Source organism: Melanaphis sacchari, unplaced genomic scaffold (genome assembly GCF_002803265.2).
Source record: "Melanaphis sacchari strain LSU unplaced genomic scaffold, SCAv2.0 Contig20_pilon_pilon, whole genome shotgun sequence".
Taxonomy (NCBI): Eukaryota; Metazoa; Arthropoda; class Insecta; order Hemiptera; family Aphididae; genus Melanaphis; species Melanaphis sacchari.
In genome coordinates this window covers 4,087,236-4,113,344 of record NW_020271042.1, presented here as the reverse complement: position 1 = coordinate 4,113,344, position 26,109 = coordinate 4,087,236, and the positions used below count along the sequence as shown (strand labels likewise).

At 25.3% G+C, this 26,109-nt stretch overlaps 3 protein-coding genes across 6 annotated transcripts in view; 1 reads left to right on the top strand and 2 right to left on the bottom strand.

The window, feature by feature from the left end:
* Positions 1–2,728: 2,728 nt before the first annotated feature.
* LOC112593801 (ecdysone 20-monooxygenase) lies at positions 2,729–13,488 on the bottom strand. Of its 3 annotated transcripts, none has more exons than XM_025338350.1 (11): positions 13,251–13,488; positions 9,356–9,490; positions 7,163–7,300; positions 6,034–6,232; positions 5,540–5,730; positions 5,257–5,452; positions 5,031–5,187; positions 3,383–3,549; positions 3,226–3,304; positions 2,954–3,151; positions 2,729–2,889 (listed from the first exon to the last, which is right to left on the bottom strand). In XM_025338350.1, the coding sequence occupies exons 2-11, from the start codon at positions 9,486–9,488 to the stop codon at positions 2,782–2,784; spliced, it is 1,566 nt and encodes a 521-aa protein (XP_025194135.1). In that variant the 5' UTR covers positions 9,489–9,490; positions 13,251–13,488; the 3' UTR covers positions 2,729–2,781. The 3 variants fall into 3 exon arrangements, with proteins under 3 accessions (XP_025194135.1, XP_025194136.1, XP_025194137.1); XM_025338351.1 differs by lacking the exon at positions 13,251–13,488 and adding an exon at positions 10,260–10,286; XM_025338352.1 differs by lacking the exon at positions 13,251–13,488 and adding an exon at positions 10,102–10,120.
* The window catches only part of LOC112593800 (FGGY carbohydrate kinase domain-containing protein), a 31,066-nt gene continuing 17,483 nt past the window's right edge, over positions 12,527–26,109 (top strand). Inside the window, exon 1 of one of the 2 annotated variants that reach the window (XM_025338349.1) lies at positions 12,527–13,031. The gene's annotated coding sequence lies outside the window, so the exon portion shown is untranslated. Of the gene's footprint in view, positions 13,032–17,453; positions 17,667–26,109 lie in introns of those variants that run through there. The other variant, XM_025338347.1, reaches the window with a different exon arrangement.
* LOC112593802 lies at positions 20,269–24,482 on the bottom strand. The gene is made up of 2 exons (XM_025338353.1): positions 24,305–24,482; positions 20,269–21,120 (listed from the first exon to the last, which is right to left on the bottom strand). Exons 1-2 carry the CDS (start codon positions 24,362–24,364, stop codon positions 20,575–20,577), a joined length of 606 nt encoding a protein of 201 aa, XP_025194138.1. The 5' UTR covers positions 24,365–24,482; the 3' UTR covers positions 20,269–20,574.

Sequence of the window (26,109 nt, the reverse complement as noted above, 5' to 3'; positions counted from 1 at the left end):
TCTAGAATCGATTTCTATGTGTACTAGGATTTAAAACTAACAAAATAGGTACTTCTCTAGAGCAACTAACAGATCAGTTTAATATAGAATCACTTGAAAAAAGAAGAAACTTCAATGTTATGTTTTGGCTTTATAAATTACTTAACTACCAAATCAACTGTTCAGAACTTTTGAATTAAATAACTTTCCATGTCCCTAGAGTTAAATTTGAAAATTTGTTGTATCACAAACATTCTATACGAATACCTACCGGCAGAATTATAGTCTTTTTGCTACGATTAATAGAACGCTAATTACAGAGAATTCATTAAAACATTTTGATTTATCTAATGACAACCCAATCAGATTAAAATGTTTATCCTATTCTTATATAATTTACATTATTTTCTTATCAATAATTAATCATTTGATTTGTATAATAGTTATAAGTATTTAATTGTAATGTATAATCTGGGCGTTTATTATCAATAAAATAAAATTAAAAATTAAAATAAAATATTACCAATTTTAAATATTAATATTACACAAATATTCATAAATAATATATTTATCTTAACAACCAATAAATAAATACCTAATACTATTAAATAAACATTTTATTTTAAATCTTTATTGTTTAAAAAATGATTTTATCCGTTACCTTCCACTTATTTTATTTTTTAATATTTTAAATTTCAAAAAAGAAAACGACTCAAGGTTACAGAGGCACAACTCTCAAGGGTTTGATAAGTGAAGTAAACAAGAATCAAAGCCCCTATTCGCTTAGTTATGTGTTCATATATTTAAATTATATTACATATAAAATATCCATAACCTATGTATTGTATTTTTTTCATTGTAGGTATAGATAGTAAACATAATTATATATTATACAAAAGACAACTAAGAAATATTAATAATATTATGATTGAATTATATAACTCAATGGTTAATATGGTTAATATTTTATTCAGCAGTGAACAATAATGATAACTCTTTGATAACTCATTATTATTTATAATATTTTATAAATAACAATTATTTGGCAAATAGAAAGTATTAACATAAAATATTATTTTTAATAAATTAAACTCGTATAATTTTGATACTTGAATAATATTATTGAGCTATGAATATGATATATTAATAATTTATAACTAAATTATAAATTTAACAATATGAATTTGGTAAGGAAATACAAATATAAATTTGAAATTATGCAATAACATATGTTTGTGTTACAGTAAATGACGTCATATTGAAAAATAACGTTATTTATTCATACATGTGGGGATTATTATTATTTTCTAGTGAGTGATGTTAATAATTGTATAGAATGAGAAATTTCAATTATAAAATAGAGCAATCAAAAATGTGTAATTCGTGGGTAAACTAATAAAATATTATGTGACATAGCTAAGGTACTTATATAACACAGTGGTGTAATTAGGAGTCTCAAGAGTCGCACTTGTGACCTCAAATATAACGCAGGCCTCGCATAAGTATAAATTTCCTCCCCCCGGGCTTATAATTTTTGCAATTCCTGATATTTTTCCCAAATTACGCCAATGTACCTACATATATAATGGAACTCTAACATTAGTTAGGTTATACTTGAAAATATCATATCTAATGAAAAATTCTATAATTGATTATACTTTAGTATGTATCGATCTGAAATGACTATTGGCTGTGAAAACAATAGAGAACTATAGTATAATACGTAAGTACAACATTCTAATAATAATTGGTAATGGCACTTTATTACACCGGTTGATGAAAAAATGTCATATTGTATTACCTTAAGATTGACAAATTATTTGAAATTCTTCACGAAACACATTCTGCCTTAGGCTATGAAAGATAAAGTTGTATAATTATTAAACTTAAAAATAAATATTTCAATATACCTAACTAATGAAACAGTAATAGTTTACTTAAATCTATGTGTTCAATGCTAGAAATTAGCAGTGCATCCATGGAAAGAAATATGTTTTTCTTAAATAAAATTATACACGCCAAGAAATAGCTTCTTGTGAAGAAAATCTGTTGAACATGGACAATGTTATCAAATTATTTGATGGTAGACAGTTGATACTTAGAAAAGTAGTTTGTGATTAATGAATAGTGTTGTTGCGGATATTCAAGGGTACCTGCGCTGCCATTGCAAGACTGCAGGTTGCAACAATACGTAACGTTATGCCTGAAATTGTGTAGGTGTAATATTATGTGAAAATAAATGTGACGGAAGTACTACTTGTACAAAAAATAAATAATAATTATAATTATACATTATTATTCTTTTCAAAAATACTTACATCATTTTTCAGTAAATATTATTTGAGGTTCACGTGCATATGTGCATATATCATGCTCTTAAACAACAGTTATCCGTATATTTGGTTATTAAATTAATTTACTGTAAGATATACATTATGAATAGACATTACATAATAATTAGAACTAATACAAGATTATTACAAACAGAAACTGCTTGCTTACATTTGAAGAGAGAAATGAAAATCAATAACCTAACTTTAATATTAATATGTATTTTCTCTATAATGATTATAAAAATATACATAAACACAAATGTATAGTTTATACAAATACATATTATGTATATAAATATACTTAATAATCAATATTCAAAAAAATATATAGTATGATAATATGTCTAACTTTAGATCAGTACGATAAAATAAATATTTTAATGTTATAATATTAATCATTATTTAATATACATATGCAGGTACTGTATTAAATTATAGTAGGGTTAATTTAATAAACTATTTTAAGACATCAATAATTTCTATCTCGTAGAATAAAATTTGCATTGCTGGGTGTCAAAAGAAATTCAAATTCAGTTTTCAGTTGTCCTTTAAAGTCGATATGAAATTGTTTAACCATCTTTAAAACATAATTATAATTTATTATTTGTTATTTTTAACTAGGTGTAAACTTTCTTACTAACCTTTGCTAAAACAATTTGAAGTTCTAATTCTATAAATCGCTTCCCAGGACACATTCGTTTGCCATAACCGAATGGTGCGACCAAAAACGGTGATTTTTTCGTCAAATCGTCCAACCACCTTTCCGGTTTATACGAAGTCGCGTCTATGAAATTTTTATCGTCCAAACACGCTAATCCCGTGTGCAATAACACAACAGTCTAAAATAAAATAAAAAAATAAAATTATTAGTATAATTGTATACTATATTATGATATGTCAATATAATAATTACCCCTGATGGTAATCGGTAATTGTCATACTCAACTTCCGATTCCAAAACTCTTGCAATACACGGGGCAGTGGGTAGAAGTCTTAATAGGCAATGCAAAACACATCAATGAGCGTTGATAACTAATATTATTTATATAATAATATTAAAACGATTTTACCTGTGAGCTTCGGATATACACGCATTCAAATATGTGGCTTTGTGTAAATGTTCAGCAGTAATAGGTGTACTTGCTGGAGCCAATAGTGATATTTCATTATATATTTTTTTCTGTACATCTGGATGTTTGGCGACCAAGTACAATAAAAACACTAAGGTGTTTCCCAACTAAAAAGCATACGTATAAAACTTTATTACATTTTTAAAATTATTGATTCACTTGGTATAAATTGTCGTTAGTACTTATATACAAATGTATATACATTAAGGCCATTAAGCACTATTTCTTAAATTTGTTTAATGGCATCGGGTTTCTTTAATGTAGACAATAAATTTAAAAAATACTATTTTAGGCTTCGTCTATGAAATAAATAACATTAATGACATCAATACGTCAAACTTGTAAAAAATATTTATTATAAATGCTATGAATATTTTTCAAAATGTTCACATTACATCTTAGAAACTCTAAAGGTATACCATGCTGTAATTATTTATAATAAGCAATAATTATATTTATTTGTGAACACACAAGTTTACAATGTAATATCTTTATAAATTCATATAGCAGTTGAAGTATTTTCTGAAATTTAATACGAGAAAACAGTTTTTATTGTTTTAAATATCTTATGTATATTACGTGTCCTCATATGAAACCAGAATAATAATAATAGACCCAATTTTTTGTTAAAAATTAAATCTTCAATTATTAAATTGATTTAAAAAATGTAGGAAGTAACACATTACTACTCACATCACCATCTATCGTTATTGATACACAAATAAAAAATGATTACTTGCATACATTAAATAGGTAATTTCCATTAAAATATTTAAAAACTATTGTATCAGTTAGGCTATTAAGTAAACAGAAGAGCTAACAAACACATATATCTTATATCAGTTATATCTGTAGTAAAATATTATATAGTCGGGGAGTATTATAGTCCTACTAAATTATACGGAAAAACAACACTTCTTATCATCTGTATTTATATTACCTATTAAAAAAACTGTATCAGAAAAACAAAGTTTTAATTATAATTTTATTTTCAATAACTTATATTGGGTTTAATTTCAAAATCGTATAAAATATTAGATTCACTTAATATTTATTCAATTTGAAAAAACTTGGCTTAGTTTTGGAGGATCTAAGTTCACCAAGCTCTTCTCGTCTTTATTTACAACAATGGTAATACCTACTATATTGCTATAAATATTTATAAATAGCAATAAACAAGAAAATCAGTACTTGGAGAAAATATTTTTGTTCATAAATTTTGTCTCAAAACAATTTATTGCAAATTAAATAATACAAATATTATGGGTGAATTACATGTAGATAATTTAATTATAATCAATGACTGTCAAAAGTATTAAAATCGTAATAACCGAATTATATACATAGTGTTTTATGGTACCTAAATATTTCTAGAGAATTCATATTTACTCCTAGTTATTATTCGAGATACACTGATTTAACACAATAATGCATTGTTTTGTTTTCACCTTTTGTTAGAATTCTAGTATTATATTATTTCTATTAATGTCTCTACGCGAAATAAACTATTATTAAGCATTATATAACATTATCATTTGCATAAAAAATATATTTGTAAATTATGGTACGTCATTTTATGATATATTACTGTTTTTATTCCAGCGGCGATGTAATCGATAACCGCAGCTTTTTTATCTCTGTTGTCCAACTCTGACGTCTGCAGTATAGATACGAACACACTGCGTACATCTGTGTAAGACTGTTCCTCATCGATCAGTGCCGAGTCTACGATTTCTGACACGATGCTAAATTCAAACAATACAAAACGTTTAATCGGATCGTATATTTTTAATTTTCCTACAAGTTGTACTTGCTCGTATAAAGCGTCTTCACTCGCTACAAATTCCTTGTATGCCTTTGTCGGTATTAATTTCCAGAAGGGAAGCCCGTAAAACGCTTCCTGAGATGCTCGGAACTGGCTGGTCACAGAATCTGCCAGGCGCGTAGCCGTTTCGCTAACCTCTCCATCTAAAAATCCGAATCTCCTACCCAAAATCAACGTACACGTGCCTATGATGGACAACACATCGTGGAAATCGATTAAATTACTTATTACTCATAAGTGATGACAACTATTATTATTCGATATAAACATACTTTCCAATCCCATCCTGTTACAATACGATTCAAATATTTTGACCACGTTATTGCTGTCTCTTGCTTGGGAAATTAGGTTAATAAAATCATCTGCTAGCTGATTAACTTCTGGCAAGAAACGTTGTATTGTTCTAGGACTAGTAAGTGCCGGTGTCAATTTATTCCTTAACCTCGCCCAAACTTCACCTTGTCTGTAATACGTGTGATTATTAATAAATTATTTTATATGAAATAATAAATAAAAAACCAAAATATACAACTATTATAAATTTAGATGATATCATTTTCGAAACAAAAAATTATTGTTATTTAGATTATTTTTATCAATATAAATAATTATGATTATAACTTGTATTGATTATATCTAATCAATTTACAACATATTTTCGAGTATATTTTTTAAACCTATTATGTAAACTTTAACTTCAAATTTGAATATTCTCATATTTAAAAGTACCATGAAAGCAATTGTATCAATATGTATAAGTACATACTCATTCACAAGCCCTGTATTTGTGTAACGATCTGGACGAGACTTTCTATAGTTCGCTGTTACTTCATTTGGAGGACGAATAGGATACTTTCCACTATGTCTAAGTACTCTTTCGATGAAATCTCTGTCTTTGACACTTATGATTGGTATGTTCCACAGTGCCTCTTCACGAATAATATCCCCATACCGGATAAACATGTCTGTGGAATTATTAACAAAGTGATTAATAATTACTGATGTAATCTGATTTATGCAATATAATAATAAATCTAAATATTTATATATCCGAAGTTAAGTAGTCTCAAAATTAGTCTTGAGTTTTTAAGTAATGAATGATAATAATTAATAAATAATAATATTGATTGGGTTCTATTTAGCACGAAGATAGTAAATTTACTACAAAATTGAATATGTATTAAATTTAGCAAATAATTTAAAAATAAGTGTTAAATATAATATAATATAACTAATATAAGTTTTCTAATACTTAAATGTAATGAATTTATTGCTAAAAATACGAATTTCTTTTAGTACTAATTTACAATTAAAAACTATATTACCTAAATTACATCTTGAATAGTAATATTTATTTTATTTTTAAGTCGCATTAAAAACAAGTCTTAAATGATATTACTTTACAAAAAAAAATTACTACTGCTAATTTAATGGGGGTTTTTAGCTTAATTTAAACAATTAAAAGAAATATGCAAACAAAACAATTATTATTGTAAAGCGAATATAATTATTTTTGTTCAATGACTTAGAATATTTATGCTGTTATAGTGGTTACTAGTTTAAACTCAACTACTTTTGATAATCCTATGAAGTTATGTTCATTTAAATATAAGATAATTTCAAATAATTGTATGAATAATTAATTGAATGTATTACTTAGCAGTATAATATACATATTAAATAAAGACTAAGATAATTACATTACACACCAATTGAAATTAAATTTGCTACTTAATTTAAAGTAAAAACTTTTATTTTATCATCATAAATATTCATGTTAAATTGAATGACTTATATTTTCCCTTCAATAGCGTGCGCGATACATAACTTTTCGTGGACCCTAAATTAAATAATCATATTGTGTTTATATTATGCTTTATTGTTATAGTATATACCTTTGTATGCTAAGTGAACGGCATTCAGTTTATACAAACCAAATTTCCAATAGATCCATCTCGTTCCAAATACAGGCAATGACCTTGGTCCTGGAATATCCGCAACTGTTTTGTAAATTTTTTGCTGAGCATCTAAAACTAAATCATTATTTATGTCATTGACTTATGCATTAAAGCCCTTGACCTTGAATAAAAAAATCTTTCTACATTCAAAACCCAAAAGTCTATTATATTAATTTTAAACTGACTTTATTGTCTGATTTTTAAGAAATATCGTCACATCTCAGTTCAATTTAACACTTAACCATGTGCATTATGAATAAGTCTTATTATTTTCACAATAAAATGTAGTCATACCTAATTCAGTATTTCAGTATATAGTATATACACCTAATATTCATTATTCAAGTACAAAAAGGTAGATTTAAGAACAATATTTACTACGACTATACATGTAGGACTTATACTAAGGAATGTGATTATTATTTATTTGACCATAACAATATTATATAATAATAATATAATATTTTATAATTTATAAATACGATATTTATTAGTTTTTTATTATTATTTATTTAAAATATGAAAATTTACAATCTTTAGAATAAACAATTCGTACAATAGGCAAACTTGATAAAATTAAGAAACCAGGAGGCATGAGCAGAGAAGTCACCCAGTGATGGTACCTCAACAATTAGAAACGAAACATACGAATTGTGTATACCTACGTAGCTCTAAGTTTTGTAGCCATAGTTAAATCATAACAGTTTAAATTATTATTTTTTAATAATAATAGTTTATATTATAAATATTATTTTTTACAATATTTACCATTATAATACAACTATATTTTACATGCAATTTAGTTTTACGTCTAGAGAGTATAGATATAAACTATCATGGGTTTAATTTTCGCGAGAAGGATTGTATACCCCCAACTACCTTATAAAATTACTCCTGTTAATTGATATTATAATTATTATTACATATTAGTATTATTTAGTTGAACAAAATACATAAGATATACATGTAATATACTAATATGTATATGTACATTTTTATATTTATGTAAGTCTATTATAATTTATAGGTACTTATTATTAACTTACTTATTATGTATAGTACTAAAAATTAAATCATTAACAAACTAGAATTTAACACATATCATTATTTACATACATTTTCATACCACTTATTTTATTGAAATCGATTTAAAATTAAATGTTTTTATCATTTTTAATTTATTTATTTTAAATTGTTTAAAAAAAAAGAATAAACATGATGCTATATTAATAGTACAGTTATTTAACAACATTTTTGATTTAATTTTTTAACCTAATAAATTAATATTATGATAATTATAATATAATATTGTATATTATGCTTTCCATGTAAATAAATGCGATTCTGCGTCTGTCTTCTTCACTCAAAAGTATACTATGGTTAAATATCAACTAGGACCCGAAATATCAGACGTTTATTTATAAAACGGGTCCCTTTCCAAAAGCTCTATATTAATAACAATATCTAACTTAGATTATATTTATATTACAATTAGTGATAAATTGTGTCTTACCGAACATTAAAATAGTTTATACTTTATTATGACTTCAAAAGAATAGTGTAAGTTATTGCTTGGCTTTAGACACGAGTTAGGTGCATCAATGTTTATAAACAATGTTATCGAAATTGGCTACAATATTGAAATGTTTTCAATGTCAAGAACCATCGAAAAAATGTTCATGAACAAACAATAAACAAGGAAATCTTTTTTAATAGTATCTATAAAGTTCTAAAAAAACATGATATTTTTAACCATTTATTATTTATTAACGACTCTGTAAAAAAATAGTAGATTGAAACTTACAAAAAAATATAGCAAATAGGTACATACTAAATTTAAATTACAAAATTATATATCATTGTAATTTAAAAATCCATAAACCAAACTAAAAATACACAAATTAAATATTTCAATTAAATTATTAAAAATGTACTTATTTTTTATGTGAAAATATACAGCTAAAACTCAAATCAATTACATCTACATTACAGTATTACAGTAATTAGATAATATTTATCAATGTTTTTACAATAAGATCTTAGCTATAGATTAGGTAAAGTAAGTCTTATTATTTAAAAAAAATCATTTCACTTGTAAAATGTAATTATATTAAAACTACTTAGACTTACCGGACTGATTTTCAAAATTCGAATTAATACCAACGACATACTTTAACACAAGTTTTATCAAGGCCGTGATACATGCGACCACTATACAATAGGCACCTTCGATTTTGGTCCAATATTTTTTCTGTAGCACCATACCTGCGAAAAATAACAATTATTTAAACGGTTTTAGCGTTACAGTAAGTATACTATGTATATCTGAGTTAAAAATGATTAATGTAAAATATATTTTAATTGGATTGAAACCTACATAAAAAAATCAAGAACATTCGTTAGGTACGTAATTATAGAGAGAGGTCAGTACAAAATTAGGATAAGAATGATGATATAGATACGTAATTTACTTTCTTGTTTATAATAATGATATTATTTGATTATTATGTGTAAATGTATTGAACACATTTTTCATTATTATTTATTATAAAAGTTTATTTTTATCCAAAGTGTAACGATTATATTATGTTTTTCTTCTATGATAAGAACCTACTTTGAATGAAACTAAAACCCTATTTCATAAAACTATAACTAAATAAATTCAAAATGATATTTATCCATCAAATATATTTTCTGTTCGAATATCATCATTAAAAGTATTATTATAATTTATTACAATATACTTATTCATCTGTTCACAACATATTAATGTATAGAAAAAAGTTGAATACGCAAAAAAATTATGTTTACATATTCTAATTAGTTTACACAAAACAATAATTAACTGACAGAAACGTTAAATTCAAAGTAAATACCAAATTATATTACACGTTTCGACTTCTGTCTTTACTGTTAAATTTTAATTAGTTAAAAGATACGCAACACACCACACTAACCATAACACACTAATAAATTACTTATTTACATTTTATAAATTCATCAAAAGTTTTAACTTTTAATACAAATATCTTACTTTTAATTGTATATCATTGAACTCTCGGAATGCATTAAAAAAAATTAATACCTATATACAATAGTTGATAATTTACTCTGTAGTATTATATCGTGTCAAGTAATATTCAATATATTAATCTTGTATAGCGTAAAGCGTTGATAACGTGTTACATACTAACATTTTGTTACTTTAAGTGTTATAAATACGAAACGAAACACGACATGATATAACTTGAAATCGGCTGAAGTAGTTTTTTTAATTGATTGAAATAGGCAGTATTCATTAAAGGGCGTTCCAAAACATTTAATTTGACTATAAAAAAATTAATTTCGATTTCGCTAGTCCAGGTGATTTTAGACAATAAATAGACTGTTACTTAGATCAATATACCATTTTATCAGTAAAAAAGGAATAGAAGAATCGACTAAATTCCAAATTTGTAAATAATTAAAATTAGTAAATACCTACCATGGTGTAAACAAATAAAATATTATTAAATCTTGTGCTTATAGTGATTAAAATTGAATATATTATAATATTATATTAATGTATTTAATATTATATTAGGCTATAAATAGTTTATGTTTTCTAAAACACTATATAAATTATATAATTTTTTTGACCAGGTAAATTAATTTGAAATATTTTATAAAAATATATATTTTTGAATAAAAATAATAATGTTATGCGCCAAACTTACTGGCCAAATATTTTATTTTTGTATAATGTCACTAATACTTAATTTATATACTCGTAATATTTAATATTTCCAGTTATTTCAAGTGTTTTTGTGTAATATTTTTGGATTCATTAAAATGCCTTCATATAATTTACTGATATACGCGTATGTAGGTATACTGAATAATCATTTTATTCGTCAATTAAAATACAAAGATAAGCTTTTGATAAAGCTTAAATAAATTAAATCCAATACCTAATCAGTAAATAATCAATAAGCAAAAAAATAATTGTTTAAATTTACTGATATACTTGTACGTACGCCAAAAAATCGTGTTGCATTGTTGATACTTAGTACAATATTCTGAAGTTAAAGTTAAGATAATGCATTGGTATTAAACTTATGGATACGGCATTGTATAAAAATCCGTATTCCAACACAACTAATACCATTGTTAACCACAACATCGTTACACCTCTTTTTTCTCTTATTTAAATATTAGTTTCTTTGTCACTCAGAAGTTTCTGTGCAAGAGAGAACATCGTTTCTCTTTCTGTTATGTGTATGTTTATTGAAGATACGAAGCCATACCCATATGTTTAATATATCAACAAGATAATATAAACATTCCTCTTGTGTTTCTATAATAATACTACAGTATACAGACGATCGCGACTGCGACGCCGACTCTATTTAATCTTTGATTAAATTCTAATCGGAAAACATTGTTAAAAATCTTATGACAATTTTAAATATATTAAATCCAAATAACTTAATTCTCGTCATACATTCATAAACATAACTTAATAAACTTAGTTTGAGGCTTATAAATGTATAACTGGAGCTCAAATTTATAAAAGTATAGAGCACAGTTTAAGTTTTATGGAATAATTTTTATATTTTGTAGGGCTTTTTAGTCTCTCTAGATCCATAAAGGCAAATATTTATGGAGTGAGATGAAAGCAATCACCACATAATTATTATTTACTTATATGGCTATATTTTTTGATAAACTCTTATGATTATGGACTAACTTTTATAGATTAAAAAACTGGTAATGCTCTAAAATAACTAGACAACCCTGGTATGACTTTACTAAATATCCGTAGAGAAATACGAATTAAAATGAAGATATCATTCAAAAGTCCATTAAAATAGAAAAAAATATACTAATCTTATTTTGTAGATAAAAAGTGCTTTTAAAATGAATAATAGAAACAAAAGTATTATTATTATCATCATTATATATAAGAATACGCAAGGATATATGAAAAAAATCTTTTGGATTTGGTTTATGCCTAAAAAAATGTGATCCCTGTCTACCCAAGATAAAATTTTAATAATACGTTTATGAAACATCTTTAAAATCAAAGTCTGAAATCTAGTGCTCGAATTACAAGATGTAACAAATTGGACATCGTGACGCATGACGGTGCGGTGGCTCCTTGCCATCACAACTGGAATTAAATTGAATTTACTAGCCAGTCGTCAAGTGTCAATTAAACGGGTTGCACGCGGGATTACGCGACGTGACGTTTATAAACATAATATTAATATCATTCATACGCGTTATCATGTCTAAGAACCGTCGTCATCGTCGTGCGTGCGTGAGCTTAAATACAAATTAGGTGATTATAGTGATTATACACGTGCGTTTTTTTTTTTTTTTATTCTGTTGTAGTAGGTACTTATCAATTTTTTACACTATTACTGGTTGTACCTATACGTATACCTTTATGCCAGCAGTATAAGAACATAGAAACAAATTGAACGAATTGTAAACCACGAGATAAGCGCATGCAAGACCTTGAGACATTAATAATTATTATTGCTGTCTGACGTATAATATAGTATGCATACACGTCATGAACGACCACAGTCCCGACCCTACTGGACGTGTTACAACTCGTACTTAATTACAATAAATATTATTTACCTAAACAGCTAGACATAAAGATAATCGACATAATGTACTAATCTCATTATGTACATTGCACATACATCGTAAACATCTTTATACACGTTTTATGCTCTTTAGTAAAACAGTAAAATGTATTTACGTGTGTATACACGAATGATCGTATTTCACGGATGAGATGAAAATAATCTGAGTAAGTATGTGAGAGTTAAATTTTAACAAAAAAATATGAATTTCATAAGTTTTTTTTTTAATTGTTCCGAGGAAAAAGAAATACAATGACGTTTTATATTCTTTTTATATTATAATTTATAATTATACTTATATATATATATTATATATATATATATATATATGTGTGTGTGTGTGTGTGTGTGTGTGTATGTATAAATATAGTATACTCTGTACTCACTCGCAAGGCGTCTATACGTGCACGTTTTTCACGCTCGTCCGCGTTCGATGCATAAATATTCGTTGGTTACGGTTTGTTCGTATTCTTTGAGACCGAACAAAAATCTATCGGACATGTGAACATAGGTCGGTAAGTACCGTTCTTCGCGCGTGCCATCGATCGTACGTAAACCGCACTGAAAGCAAGACGAACTATAAGACGACTCTGGAGGCGCACCGTTGTTATATATCGTATTCCAAGATTCAAGTTGTACAGACATTTGTACACTAGCGCATTCTTCTTTATATTTTTTCTTCCACCATCATAACGACTTCCTTTAACTTGGTTCCAAGGTCACATCGCCCACCACCAATACAACTACCCGAATCTATTTCGTGCATTACCGCGTTACGGGTACTTACAACCCCGCAAGATCATTTTTTTTTCGAGAAACGTTTGATGCGAAAATCAGTCACACGCACACATATATACGAATATTACCTTATAATTTGTTTATTTGTGTCTATAAGATTAATATATTTTATACTAATAATATTCTATAATACATATATAATTCGATAACAATTTTAAAATTACATAAGATATATTTATTTTTTAATTAAGTAGTAATACAAAAATAAATGCACATCTCTTACAATTTGTGATGATACTTTTCTGATAAGTTATGAAAATAATTAAACAAATAAAATTAAAACACTTATAATTGCATTGTCGAATAAACTATTTATGTAAATAAAACTTGACATAAAATCCAGTGTACTACGAACTGCCGAGATTAGGCTTGTTCCTCAAATACTCTTCCATTTTGCATTTCATAATATTAATGCATATAGCATATGTGCAGTTATATTCTTCAATTACAAAATAGATAATTTGTAGTTATTTATAGATATTTCTTTTTTCATTAAGGACTATAAAGTAGTCACAAATAAAATTAAAAGGTTAAGAAATTAAATTAAATTTATATTACTCTATATGATAGATAAAGATAATTGATTATTTTCTTAAAGTTGGTACCCTTATGAGCTTTTCCACGCTTAAATTATGTGGTCTTTAGTATTTTTTTTGTTTTTTTTTTTTAGAAGGGGAGAGAGATATAATATATCGTAGAAATAAATTTTATTATTAATAAATAATTAATTTATAATCTGTTGTGTTTTCCGATTTAAGGCGCATACGGCAGGTAACTGCATTATTCAAAGTATTTCGGACGAATTTATATATTGAATACTTAGATATTTCAAATCTTCATTACTTTTTTCGTAATAATTGTTTATTATTAATTTATCAGTGTCTTTGAAATTAATTAACAATTTCCATTACATAACATTAGTAAAACATGAGATTGGAATAGCTGATAATCAACTTAACGAACATTCTTTATAATAATTGAATACCATACGTGCTTATGCTTATGATAATACTTGTTCGTTATTACCTTTTTATGTTAAATAAAAAAAAAAAAACATAGTAATCAGCTTGAAGGTTTTCATATTTTAATATTATTTCGTGTGTGTAAGGCGTGTAAGCACATGGATGTATTAGGTATTGTTATTATTATTATTTTTATATGATCATGTCGACACATCACAATAAAATGTCAGCAGCCCCATAGGATTTTTGACGATTATCACTTTATTGAATAGGAAAAAAAAGACCAGACGTCGTTGGATTTAATCCTTTCAACATGTGTAGGGGTTGTTAGTTCATTAATCAAACGCGCCTGTTGTCTAGGTGACTTGACGCATATGTATATGTGTGGGTGTGTGTGTAAGCAGTACATATGCATATATATATATACACATATAATTTCATTAAAACCTTATTCTTTTAGTGTATATATATATATATATAAATTATACAAATAAGGCAACTTATATCACACACCAAAGTCCGGTAAAATGTCTTATAAGTATTCATACAAATCAATAGTCAAGAATAATTTAAGATTGGGATTTATATATAATTTAAGCTATTAAAATATGCAATAAAATTATTAGTGAAATAAATAGTAAATTAATCTATAATTTCCAAATCATCATTAATTGAAAGATAAGTATCTTATTCTAGTAATTTTAAAATAAATTAAATAAAGATACTATTTATACAATTAAAATCATTTTTGTTAAGTCTTACTTTTTGTGCTATGTACAGATTAATATTTATAAAAAGTATATTAAATCTCTGTTTTTTTTTTTAATAGTAAAAATAATAATAATAAAAAAAAAATTATATAAATATTAAACACATACCATTTTTTTTTCGTCGAAAATAAAATCACTGATTTCATGCAATTCTAAATTCTAATCCTTAGGAAAATAAATATTAGGCACACGATGACATGTAGCTTTTATAGTTTTTATAATTTTGTTTAATTACACCATAATTCCATCATACCAATATAAATAAAATAAATATTTAATAAGAGATCGTTGACCTAATTTTGTACGTTGAACAATGGAAACGAAACATAATTATTTAACCGAATGAGTATACATAATAATATGATGTAACCAACTGTCATTTCTCATCAATACAAAGTTACCCCACATTACCATCGAATTATAATTAATAATTTATTTTCACTATTTATTAAAAATCTATAACATTAAATCAACTCGTTATTTTTTTAATAACTATCACAAATTGAACGTCTAAATAATGAACAATGTAAATCCAGTTCAAAAATCTGTCCATTATACTTTATGGACGTTGTAGTACTTCAGAGATGAGAGCCATAATATTATAACAGATACATATTTTTTTTATTATTAACATTATTTTAACTTCAAGACATTATATTATACTATATTAATACTATTCAACATTTAAAAAATGAAATATCTCTTTACACATTAAGTATTGAGCGAAAATATAAATGTCTATTTTGATCTTACAATAACGCAAGTTTAATTACTTAGTTATTTACTAGACATTAACTTTTAGAACTTACAGTAAAGACATTTCAAATTTCAATTTTGGATGTAATTTATAATAGAAAATTTAATCCAATCGATATTTTAGAAATTTAAAAGTAAAAATGTCCAGTAGATTTTAAAATAATCAGTTAAAACAAAAAACAAAAATTGAGAAACACGAGAATTAATTTTTACATAGAACCAGTATTTGACAAAAATCAATTTCGTTTTTTTTTTATTCTATTCAAAATAAATACTTCTAGAGATTTACATTCCTTACCGAATATTTATATTAGAATTTAGTAAATAGGTATGATATAAAAAAAAATTAAAATTAATATGTATCTAGACATTTGAAATTTTACTTTTTTACGATGTACCTATAAATGTTTAATAAAAATATAGGTTCTTAATAGTAAATTTTACAGTTTAATTGATAAATATTAAGAATACATGCTCACTTTTTTTTTTTTTAATGAGCAAGTTAAATAACAAAAATATAAATATTGTTTTAAAATTTTTAAAATCCATTTAAATTCCTTAAAATGTATAATACAAGATAACTTGTAATTCATAAGTTTTTTAGTAAAAAGTTTTAAAAATAATTAGCATAAGATCACTCAGCGATAAAATTATTATTAACCATATATAATTATTATTATTTTTATTCTTGGTCAAAAGCTTTAAAAACTAATATAAAATCCCACATAAGATATTTTAGGAAATTAAAAAAAAAAACATAAAATTATAATTTTTTATAATTATTTATTGTAATTTTTATTTATATTTTTAGTACGGTAAACTAATTTTGGTCTAATACAACATATTTATTATATTATAAATTACTAAAATTTACTTCAAAAATGTATAAATAGCTTAAAATAAATGTAATTTTTTTTTAACTTTTATGATTACAAATTTTTGAATTATAAATTTATAGCAAAAATTGTTTGAAAATAAATAGGGTATTTTACGTTAATGTTTTCATTAATCTGTAAACGTAGCAATGTATTAAAATTTCAATTTATATGAAACAGTAAAAGTCTAAGATATGTTATAAAGGTATAGAATTCGCATACTAATCTTAATACTTATTAAAGATCCTATAATTAAGCTTTTCATGTACAAAAAATTATTAAATCTTTACTTCAGTCTTCAAGCGCTCATAAACAAAAAAATTAAAAAAATGATGATGGCAATAATGAATTAAATCAGTGATTACATGAAAAAATGTGTTGTACGTACATCTAAATATTTAGTTGTACTACATATTTTTAACGGACATTGAACCGTACTAATTAACTCTTATCAGGCCAAATAGCAGTTTTTTAAGTTTGTCAGCAGTGATTTGATTAAAAGTCAGTTGTTTTTGCATACACTGCCTGTGAATATTATTTAGTACAGTTTTTTCTTACACAGTGTCATTAACCATCATTGTATACATCGACCATCGTGGTATTTAGTAATACGATATTATTACGGTTATAATTGTATTATTGTAAGTAAATATTTTTTATTTTCTTATTTATAATTTTTAAAATGTTTAACAGTCTATAATTAAGCTAAATGTAAATAATCACATAATTGTTTGTTTTCATGAGTGTAATCTATACTTTATACTCTATATTGGTATACTGCACGTCAATCTATTAATTGCAATATTATATTATGTATTTTTTAAACCTAAATATCATAATATAATATTATTTTATTGTTATATATTTGTATATCTAAATATTAAAATAATGTATTAAAAAAATATTTTCAATAAATTATGTTATGTGTAATAAGTATTAATGAATCGTATATTGTTTGAAAATAGTTTAATATTGATTTTTATAGATTTATTACGCACTAATAACCTCTGAAATTTAATTATTAACATAAAATATGTATTTTTATGACATAGTTGAATTATTTTATATAATTATTTTGTTTTATTTTATGGATTTAATACATGGAAAAGCTAAATAACATCTACTCTAGTTACCTTACTAGACTAATTATAATCTGCATAAAGAAATTTCAAAATTTAAATTGAACAGTTTAAATGGAATTGAGACAATGGATAAATAAATTATATGTTCGTAGATATAATGTTATTGTACTTTTACAACCTGTACACATATGCGTTATCATATTCATTTTTGACTTAAGCTAATTTTCCTTCATGTAGTCGATTGTAACCTGATAGGCGATAGTACATAATAGTATATATAGTAAATAACACGATTAAAGTTTTAAACATAAAAAATCTAGGGATAATAACTTGTATAATACGAGTGAAATAAATTTATCGACATTTTACACTTTCAATGATTCAATCACCACCAATTTAAAATGGTTATTGATCGTTAAAGACTTAAAGTCAAAGCTATCTACAGCAGTTGAAATTTAATATGGGAGTGAATCAACTATTCATCAAACTTAAAGGTAAAAATATTATCTAGAACGCTTCATAAAATTGTACTGATATTTAAATTTTCAAGTAAGTTATAAGCTTATAATTATGTATAACTGTATAAAAATTACAATTTTAAAATACTTACTATTCGCTTTAAAATTTACAATCAATAAAAGCCCATATAAGATGCATTAGATAATATTCTTACCATTGAGTTTGATAATTGATCAATTCTTTTTAAAATTAAAAATAATAACCAAAATTGTAATTTCTGAACGCAAATTTCCTATTTTATATTTTTTTAAAACGTGAAGGCAACACATGTAACATTATTTTAACACTCGTATTGTAAATCTTAGCTAAATACTTCTACGTGTTAACCTTAAGGATGAATATTATATGGAGAGTATTGTCTAAACCATCCATTTTCTGGACTAACTGTAGTCAAGGTCCTACTCAAGAGGCCTGTAGGTTTTAAACAAAATTTAAAATTTCAGCGTAAAACAATTTTTTTTCATATTACTATAATTTAGTCTAATAAAGAAATTATGTGATGCATTAAATTATATAATAATATTATAAATTAATAATTTTAAAATGATTATATAACTTGTTTTCAAATAAAAATATTAACAAAAAAAAAGTTGAAATCTATACATATTCTAAACGTCAAATGTTATAAATTTTATAATAAGTTAATGCATTCTTACATAAAATTTAGCAGAATAAACTGGATTATTCCGAAAGTAAAATGTGTAATATTTCACATCGGAATACACACGAGTACAACATCCTACAGGCTACAATGAATTATTATATTTAAAATTATAATATCTATCTATAACTTAGTATATAGGTCCTAGCTTATTATATTATTAAACATCAGTATAGTAACAGATATTTTTAAGTTTTTAACAATCATTTTTTTATTATTTTTTTTTTTTGATCTTATTGAAGTCCGGCAACTAAGGCTATTAGTTGTGGATAGGAACAGTAGATTTTTTTGTGTAAAGTTTGTAAAATTTTGTATAGTACGGTTGGAACACGTGTGTGTGTGTGTGTGTGTGTGCCGATTCTTGACATCAAAACACATTAGTGACTGAGACAACTGCCGCGCCATACCAGGCCACAATAACAATTATTAATTTAGTGTATACATAACAATTAATAACAATTAAACAAAACATTAATATTTATTTTAATGCTACCTGCTAAAATGGTATTTATAAAAATACAACATATATTTACTAGATTTTTGATTATTACATTAAATGTGCTTATAAATTATAAATTAAACTACACTTTGTCTTTGTAAGTGATCAAATAAAGAAAAGTACCTAATTATTGATTATCGGAAGCTCTCTCAGTTTAAGTAATAACAAACAACAAATTTCTAGGTTTAAACGCCTCTTATTTTAGGTACCTGATGTTTCAATCAAACATAATAATAATAATAATAATCCTATAAATACGACCTATATGATGTACTTATTTCATTTGTTATTCAATCACTTAATTGTTTTCGTCTTGTCTTCACAGTCCAAATCTTCTTGTTAATAATATTATAATGATAGTCTATTTTTGTTTTATAGTGAAACTTTTTTTTTTGTTGCACATCAGGTTCGCGATTCCCGTATGCACATTTAAATAGCATTAAAAATCACAAGGAATTCTTTCAGGACAAATGAATAATGTATTAAACGTTAATCAGTTGAGTATATTAAGAGACAAAAATAAAAATAACAATAACGATAGTATTTATTTCAATAATAACGATGAGTGGTGAATCAAATAATACCTAATGTGTGATATTGTACAAAAAATTAAAATGACTTTCGGTGAGGGAAGGAGGTGAGATAAGATATTAAAATATTTGTAAAGAGTTTACACTTAATGTATATAAATATCACTAATCTATTGTATGGACGTGTTTATTAGAAATTATGTAAGAAACTTCCAATCTTATCCATGGTACCCATGGCTATCTTGGCGGGAGCATTGCCTAACCCCTTAATCTTCTGGTTGACTTTTTCTCGTCTTTGGACGGTACAATCAGACTCTCGAAAGCTTTAGTTACTCTAAGTAGTCGACTTCTCATCTCTGGTTCTTTGATCAAGTTTATGGACCGGAAGATTAAGTTCCTGATATAGTTACGAATCTCAACATTTGTTGCGATGCGTTCGATCACCTGCCTTGTCTCTTTGAAATTGTCCGAAGTCACATCCACCTCCCTCGCAATGAACGCCAACATCTTGCCCAACATACCTGTCGAGAAGTGAGCGCTTTGGTCGGTGGCCATCACATTGATGAAGTTAATTAGGACCCGAATCGTGTCTGAACACACTTCGTCGGCGCCCAATTCGTTATTTGTTTCAAACACTACATCCATTAGTCCCATAGTCGCTGGATTGCTAAATGCTTTGTCCCAGATCTTCGATCTGTATTCATCACATTGATGGTGCTCTATTTCTGATTCTAACTCGTCTTTCGGCTCATTGAATTCATCGGCAGTGGGGTAGGCAGCAGACACATCAACGTAGCTAGTTTTCTGTGCACATATAATACATAAAATATAGGTATATACGTATATTACACGGAATAATTCTCTGACATCGCATAAATGATTATAAGTAAATATTAGTTCAATCAAAATAATACATTTTCCCCCAATCTCCAACCATGGGCTAAATTATTGTAAATAGCCTAATTTTTATAGGAAACTACAAACCTAACCATCCAACTACAGTTTTAAACGTAATAAATAGAATTTATTTTAACATGGTATATTTTTTATTTCAAAAAAAAAAAATTAGTTTTATTATGCAAATAAATTGACAGTATTATCAATATTTATATCGTTAAATAATCAGTATGGACTATAGATAATGAAGATAAATAAATTTGGTAATCTAGTCCATATAGATGAACTCAATAAAATATTTAACCATCTTATAGTAATAAAATAACGTTCAATGCATGATTAGACATATAGTCATTTTTAGCTGTAAATATTTAAAAAGATAGAATATACCTAGGTACTGTTAAAATTATAACTTTAATCATAAATCTGATGGGCGGGACCTGTTTCGCCCAAAAATGACCGTACCCGTTTCGTACAGATGCCCGTTTCGCCCAAATTTTGTAATTGTAAGATTCTCATGTCGCCCAGACTAGTTTATACCAATTTAAAATTAAGTTGGCAATAGTTCAGTCAAGTATTGTTGTACATTATATTTAAGTATCATTTAGCGTTACCTAGAGAACACCCCGAGGAGACTCACACGTATCCATCGTAAGCAGTACACTCGCTGTGTTACATGCCCATAGACTAAGAGTAAATGTACTATCCTCAGAAATATAATTGTTTATTAAATAATCACAATATTTAATAACTCTATCATCAGACATCAGTTGGGCATTCTGACATCAAATCTCGTTTATTTTTCAAAATAACGGCAATATTGTTTATACAATTTGTATAGTTAAATTTATATGTGAAATTTATAGTGTGTAAGTATCAAATATATTTGTGACAAAATTAAAACCTTTGATTGCATGTGAATTTTTTTTAAATAATTTATTTAATGTACTTGTTAATACTAACATTTTTTTTAACGCAAAGTCAATTTAAAATTTAAAAAAAAAATTTGGAGAATAAAGAGTCGTATAAAATTTTGGAGAATAAAGTGCCTCCTCATGGTATTCTCTGGGTAACGCTAAATAATACTTAAGTATAATGTACAACAGTACTTGACTGAACAATTGCCAACTAAATTTTAAATTGGTATAAACTAGTCTGGGCAAAATGGAAATCTTACTAATACAAAATTTGGGCGAAACGGGTCACGCCCTATCTGATATATCCAAGTTTTATTTTTTGGCCATGGTATATTTAGGTATTCTAATAAGTAATAATAATGATTTTTTTAGTAAAATAATACTTATCGTCAATATTTATTATCATTAATTAAACATACATATACTGTTACTGTACCACAAAAACAATGCTTTAAATAGTTTTTTTTTTTTTCAATTATTTTTATTGGGTTTATTCCAAAGTTATAGGGAAAAGTTACATTTACTCATTATTACTTAGTTATAGTGAGGAAATGATTGAATTTGAAAGGGAGAATTTAATTTCGCCACAAGCCTCCCTTCTATTTACGCCAATAATTCTAATTATACAAAATTTAGAAGTTTTATTCAAATATATAAAGCTTACGCATTTAACTCGGGTTGTTGTGTATTAAATACCTACGTATATTTCAGGTTGAACCAAATCAGATCGTTGTTTTTAAGCGTATTAAGTATGTGTTAATCCGTATCAGCGTTTACAAGTTTATAGATGAATATTTAACAAGACTGTTGTACAACGATTGGTAGACAAATTTAAAGCGGCTTTTAAAAAAACCACAGTCGTTGAATATTTTACACATCGTTAGTTTTACTCACACTGATAATGTATATAACACAAACAGTTTATCAAAAACGTAGTAAAAAACGAACACAAAGTTCTGAAATTAAAATTTGAGATATATATAAAAAGACGTGTCTTACAAAACAAAATAAATATATATTTGATGTGATTCTAAACTTAACAAATTGAAACATCATGTTCCAAATATATACTTTTCTTCCTCCTCCAATCTATGCAATTCGTTTGAACATTGCTTATTTAAGTAATATATTACGCTATGTATACTCGATAGATTTTATTAAAAAAAAAAACTATTAATAGTTATTATTAATAATAATTTTTAGTGCACATTACTGCATCGCCAGAACGTGTACAGGCCGTGTCTGGCATGCGATACATTCCATGTTTGTCAACCATATTTTAAATTGGATATTAATATTCAATGTGTATTTCAGAAAATAATAATATTAATGATATTTAATTATAATACGTACAGGGTGATTTATCAAATATGTTCACTACTATTTTTTATTTAGTAATTAATTAACTTAAATTCTGATTTTTAATACGTTGAAGTATAAATAACAAGGGCTTAGATTTATTACATCACTTAAAGAGTACATTGTACTGAATCAACCTTTACTTTAAAGTATTTAGCAAGTTATATTTTAAAAATGTTGTTATATAATCTAAATGAAAGTTTGAATGTGTAGATTCTGAATTATTCAAATGCATATCCTAAGAATGATATTCATTAAAAAATAATTTTAGTAAACTATAAAATAAATAAAATATTTGAAACTATTGATGCTTATATGTTATGGTATTAATTATACATAGATAGATTATATTATATATGGTATATAATAAATTAATATTAAACTCAAATAATTTTTAAAGAGTATAAAATACTGATATAGATTAAAACTAGGTATTTACTATAATGTTCAAATCATCATAATAGCCCCCCATATCTTTCAAAGCTATTTTAATGGACCTATTTATGCTATTATTCTTAGTATACAACATTAAATGACTCAAAAACTACTCATTCGAATTTCGATTTGAATATATCAATTTTTATAAAAACGTCTTATACTTAATAACTTGCAATAAAAATGTGATTTTTATTGGAAAAAAGTTGATATCACCACAGAACACTCCTTAAATGTCATAAAAAAATCTAAGTATTTAAAAATGACATTATTTAACTAGAATATTTCAAACATCAGAATTTAATTGTTCATTATCGAAGGAAAAAAAGCAATGAGTATACTTAGCGAATCACTCTGTATAATATTTAGTTAGTTTTTACCTGTGCTGTGGCTAAACTAGCTATTGCCATGACGGCCACACATAATTGATAACTTCCCATACTGTAAATTATCGCTATCTTGTGCGATGCGGTGATATATTTGTTTGAACAAACTTTTGATAAAAAATCACTAGGTTTTATACTTGTAAAACAGTATTGCACAAGTGTTTAAACATATGCTTTGTTTAAATAGTTAGTGAATAAATATTAGGGAAAAATAAGTAAAACATTTAAATACCTTATTATATACTTGCTTTTGTAACAAAACGAAAAAAAATAATAATTAAGAAAATTAGACACACATCTGGTAAAAGTCGTATTGAATTATTCGAAACAACCTATAACAATGCAAACCTATTCAACGTGGTTTTGGTAGGTAGGAGGATTGGGTGATGTAGGATAATATTTTGTTTAAACTGATAGGCGATAGCTATGTATAGTGTCAAGTTATAGAAATGAAAATAATTTTAAAACAATTGCAATAAAAATAATTTATAAAAATTACCACGTATCTCAAGTTTAATTTATAGAGGTTAAGAATATGATACAAATATCATTTATTTATTTTTTTTATACGATTATTTATTACTTATTATGCTGTTACATATCTACAAATTTTTGTTATATGCTATGTATTTACTTATATACACGTAGGAATTTATTTTTAAAAATACAAAAAAAAATTAAACAGTTTTCAGTCATTGTACGTAATATGTATGGGTGGCTGACGTGTGATAATAAACCAGAATCATTAACGCTCATCATTTCAAAAAAAAATTCATCGATTATGTTTGTAAATATAACTATTTAACTTGACAAATGTAGAGTATTGCATTTTTTCAAATTTATAAGGGATTCTTTTAAAGCTCCTACTCATGAAGTCATCTACAATAAAAAGGTATGCAGGTGAGTGGTACTCTGCAATACATAAGATGTTGAGTGGGTCACTATTATTAATGTGTTAAATTTAAATTAAATTACGTATCATTTATTATTGCAAATGGATAATAATTCTGTTCTAAGATTTACTATCAACCTAAAGATATATTTAATTGATATAGCTATTAAAGTAATTTATTTTAATTTTAGTAATATTGTAGTATGATATAATTTTTTCTGAAAATATTGCATTTATTAATTATTATATTATCATTTATTAGTATTTAATTATTATAATGATATATGTATTCAAACCATATTATGTCAACTTATATAACTCAAAATTTAATAGCATATTTCTGTTAAAAATAACGTAAAAAAAAAAACAGTAAAAAAAAATTAATAGTATCTGTGATTCTAGTAACTTAGATAATACTTTAAAATAAATCAAAAATGCCATTGCATATAGTAAAATTTATAATAATAAAACGTACGAAAAAGTTTTTAATTCCTACAAATAATGGTTTTAAATTATAACAAAATAATTTACATCGTTATTTATCGGTTAAATAAGAAATTTCATTTAGATTTTAAGGTTTAATTATAAACTTCTTTATAAGAAATCTCGTTTTACATTTTTAAACTTAAATATAAAAAGAAAAGTTTAAAAGAATTTTTAATAACAAAATAGTTTGCAATTTTTTGTGATTTAGAAAATTTTAATTCCAATGCATATAAAAAAAATACTGTGTGTATATATTATATTCATTATTTTTTAAATGAGAAATAATCAGATTATGAAGAACTTTGTATTAAATTTTCAAGCATTTCTATCCAGAAAAAAACCAAGAACAAAAAATTGACACTCATAAAAAAAATACCATGAACATTTTAAAATTTTATCGTAAATAGAAAATAATTAAATA

Coding starts and splice junctions, on each gene's coding strand:
- LOC112593801 (XM_025338350.1), bottom strand. CDS start 9,488: ATGGTGCTACAGAAAAAATATTGGACCAAAATCGAAGGTGCCTATTGT. Junction 5,731..6,033: donor AATACAGGGCTTGTGAATGA/GTATGTACTTAT, acceptor CACGTATTACAG/ACAAGGTGAAGTTTGGGCGA. Junction 2,890..2,953: donor TTCAAATTGTTTTAGCAAAG/GTTAGTAAGAAA, acceptor TATGTTTTAAAG/ATGGTTAAACAATTTCATAT.
- LOC112593802 (XM_025338353.1), bottom strand. CDS start 24,364: ATGGGAAGTTATCAATTATGTGTGGCCGTCATGGCAATAGCTAGTTTA. Junction 21,121..24,304: donor CTAGTTTAGCCACAGCACAG/GTAAAAACTAAC, acceptor ATATGTGCACAG/AAAACTAGCTACGTTGATGT.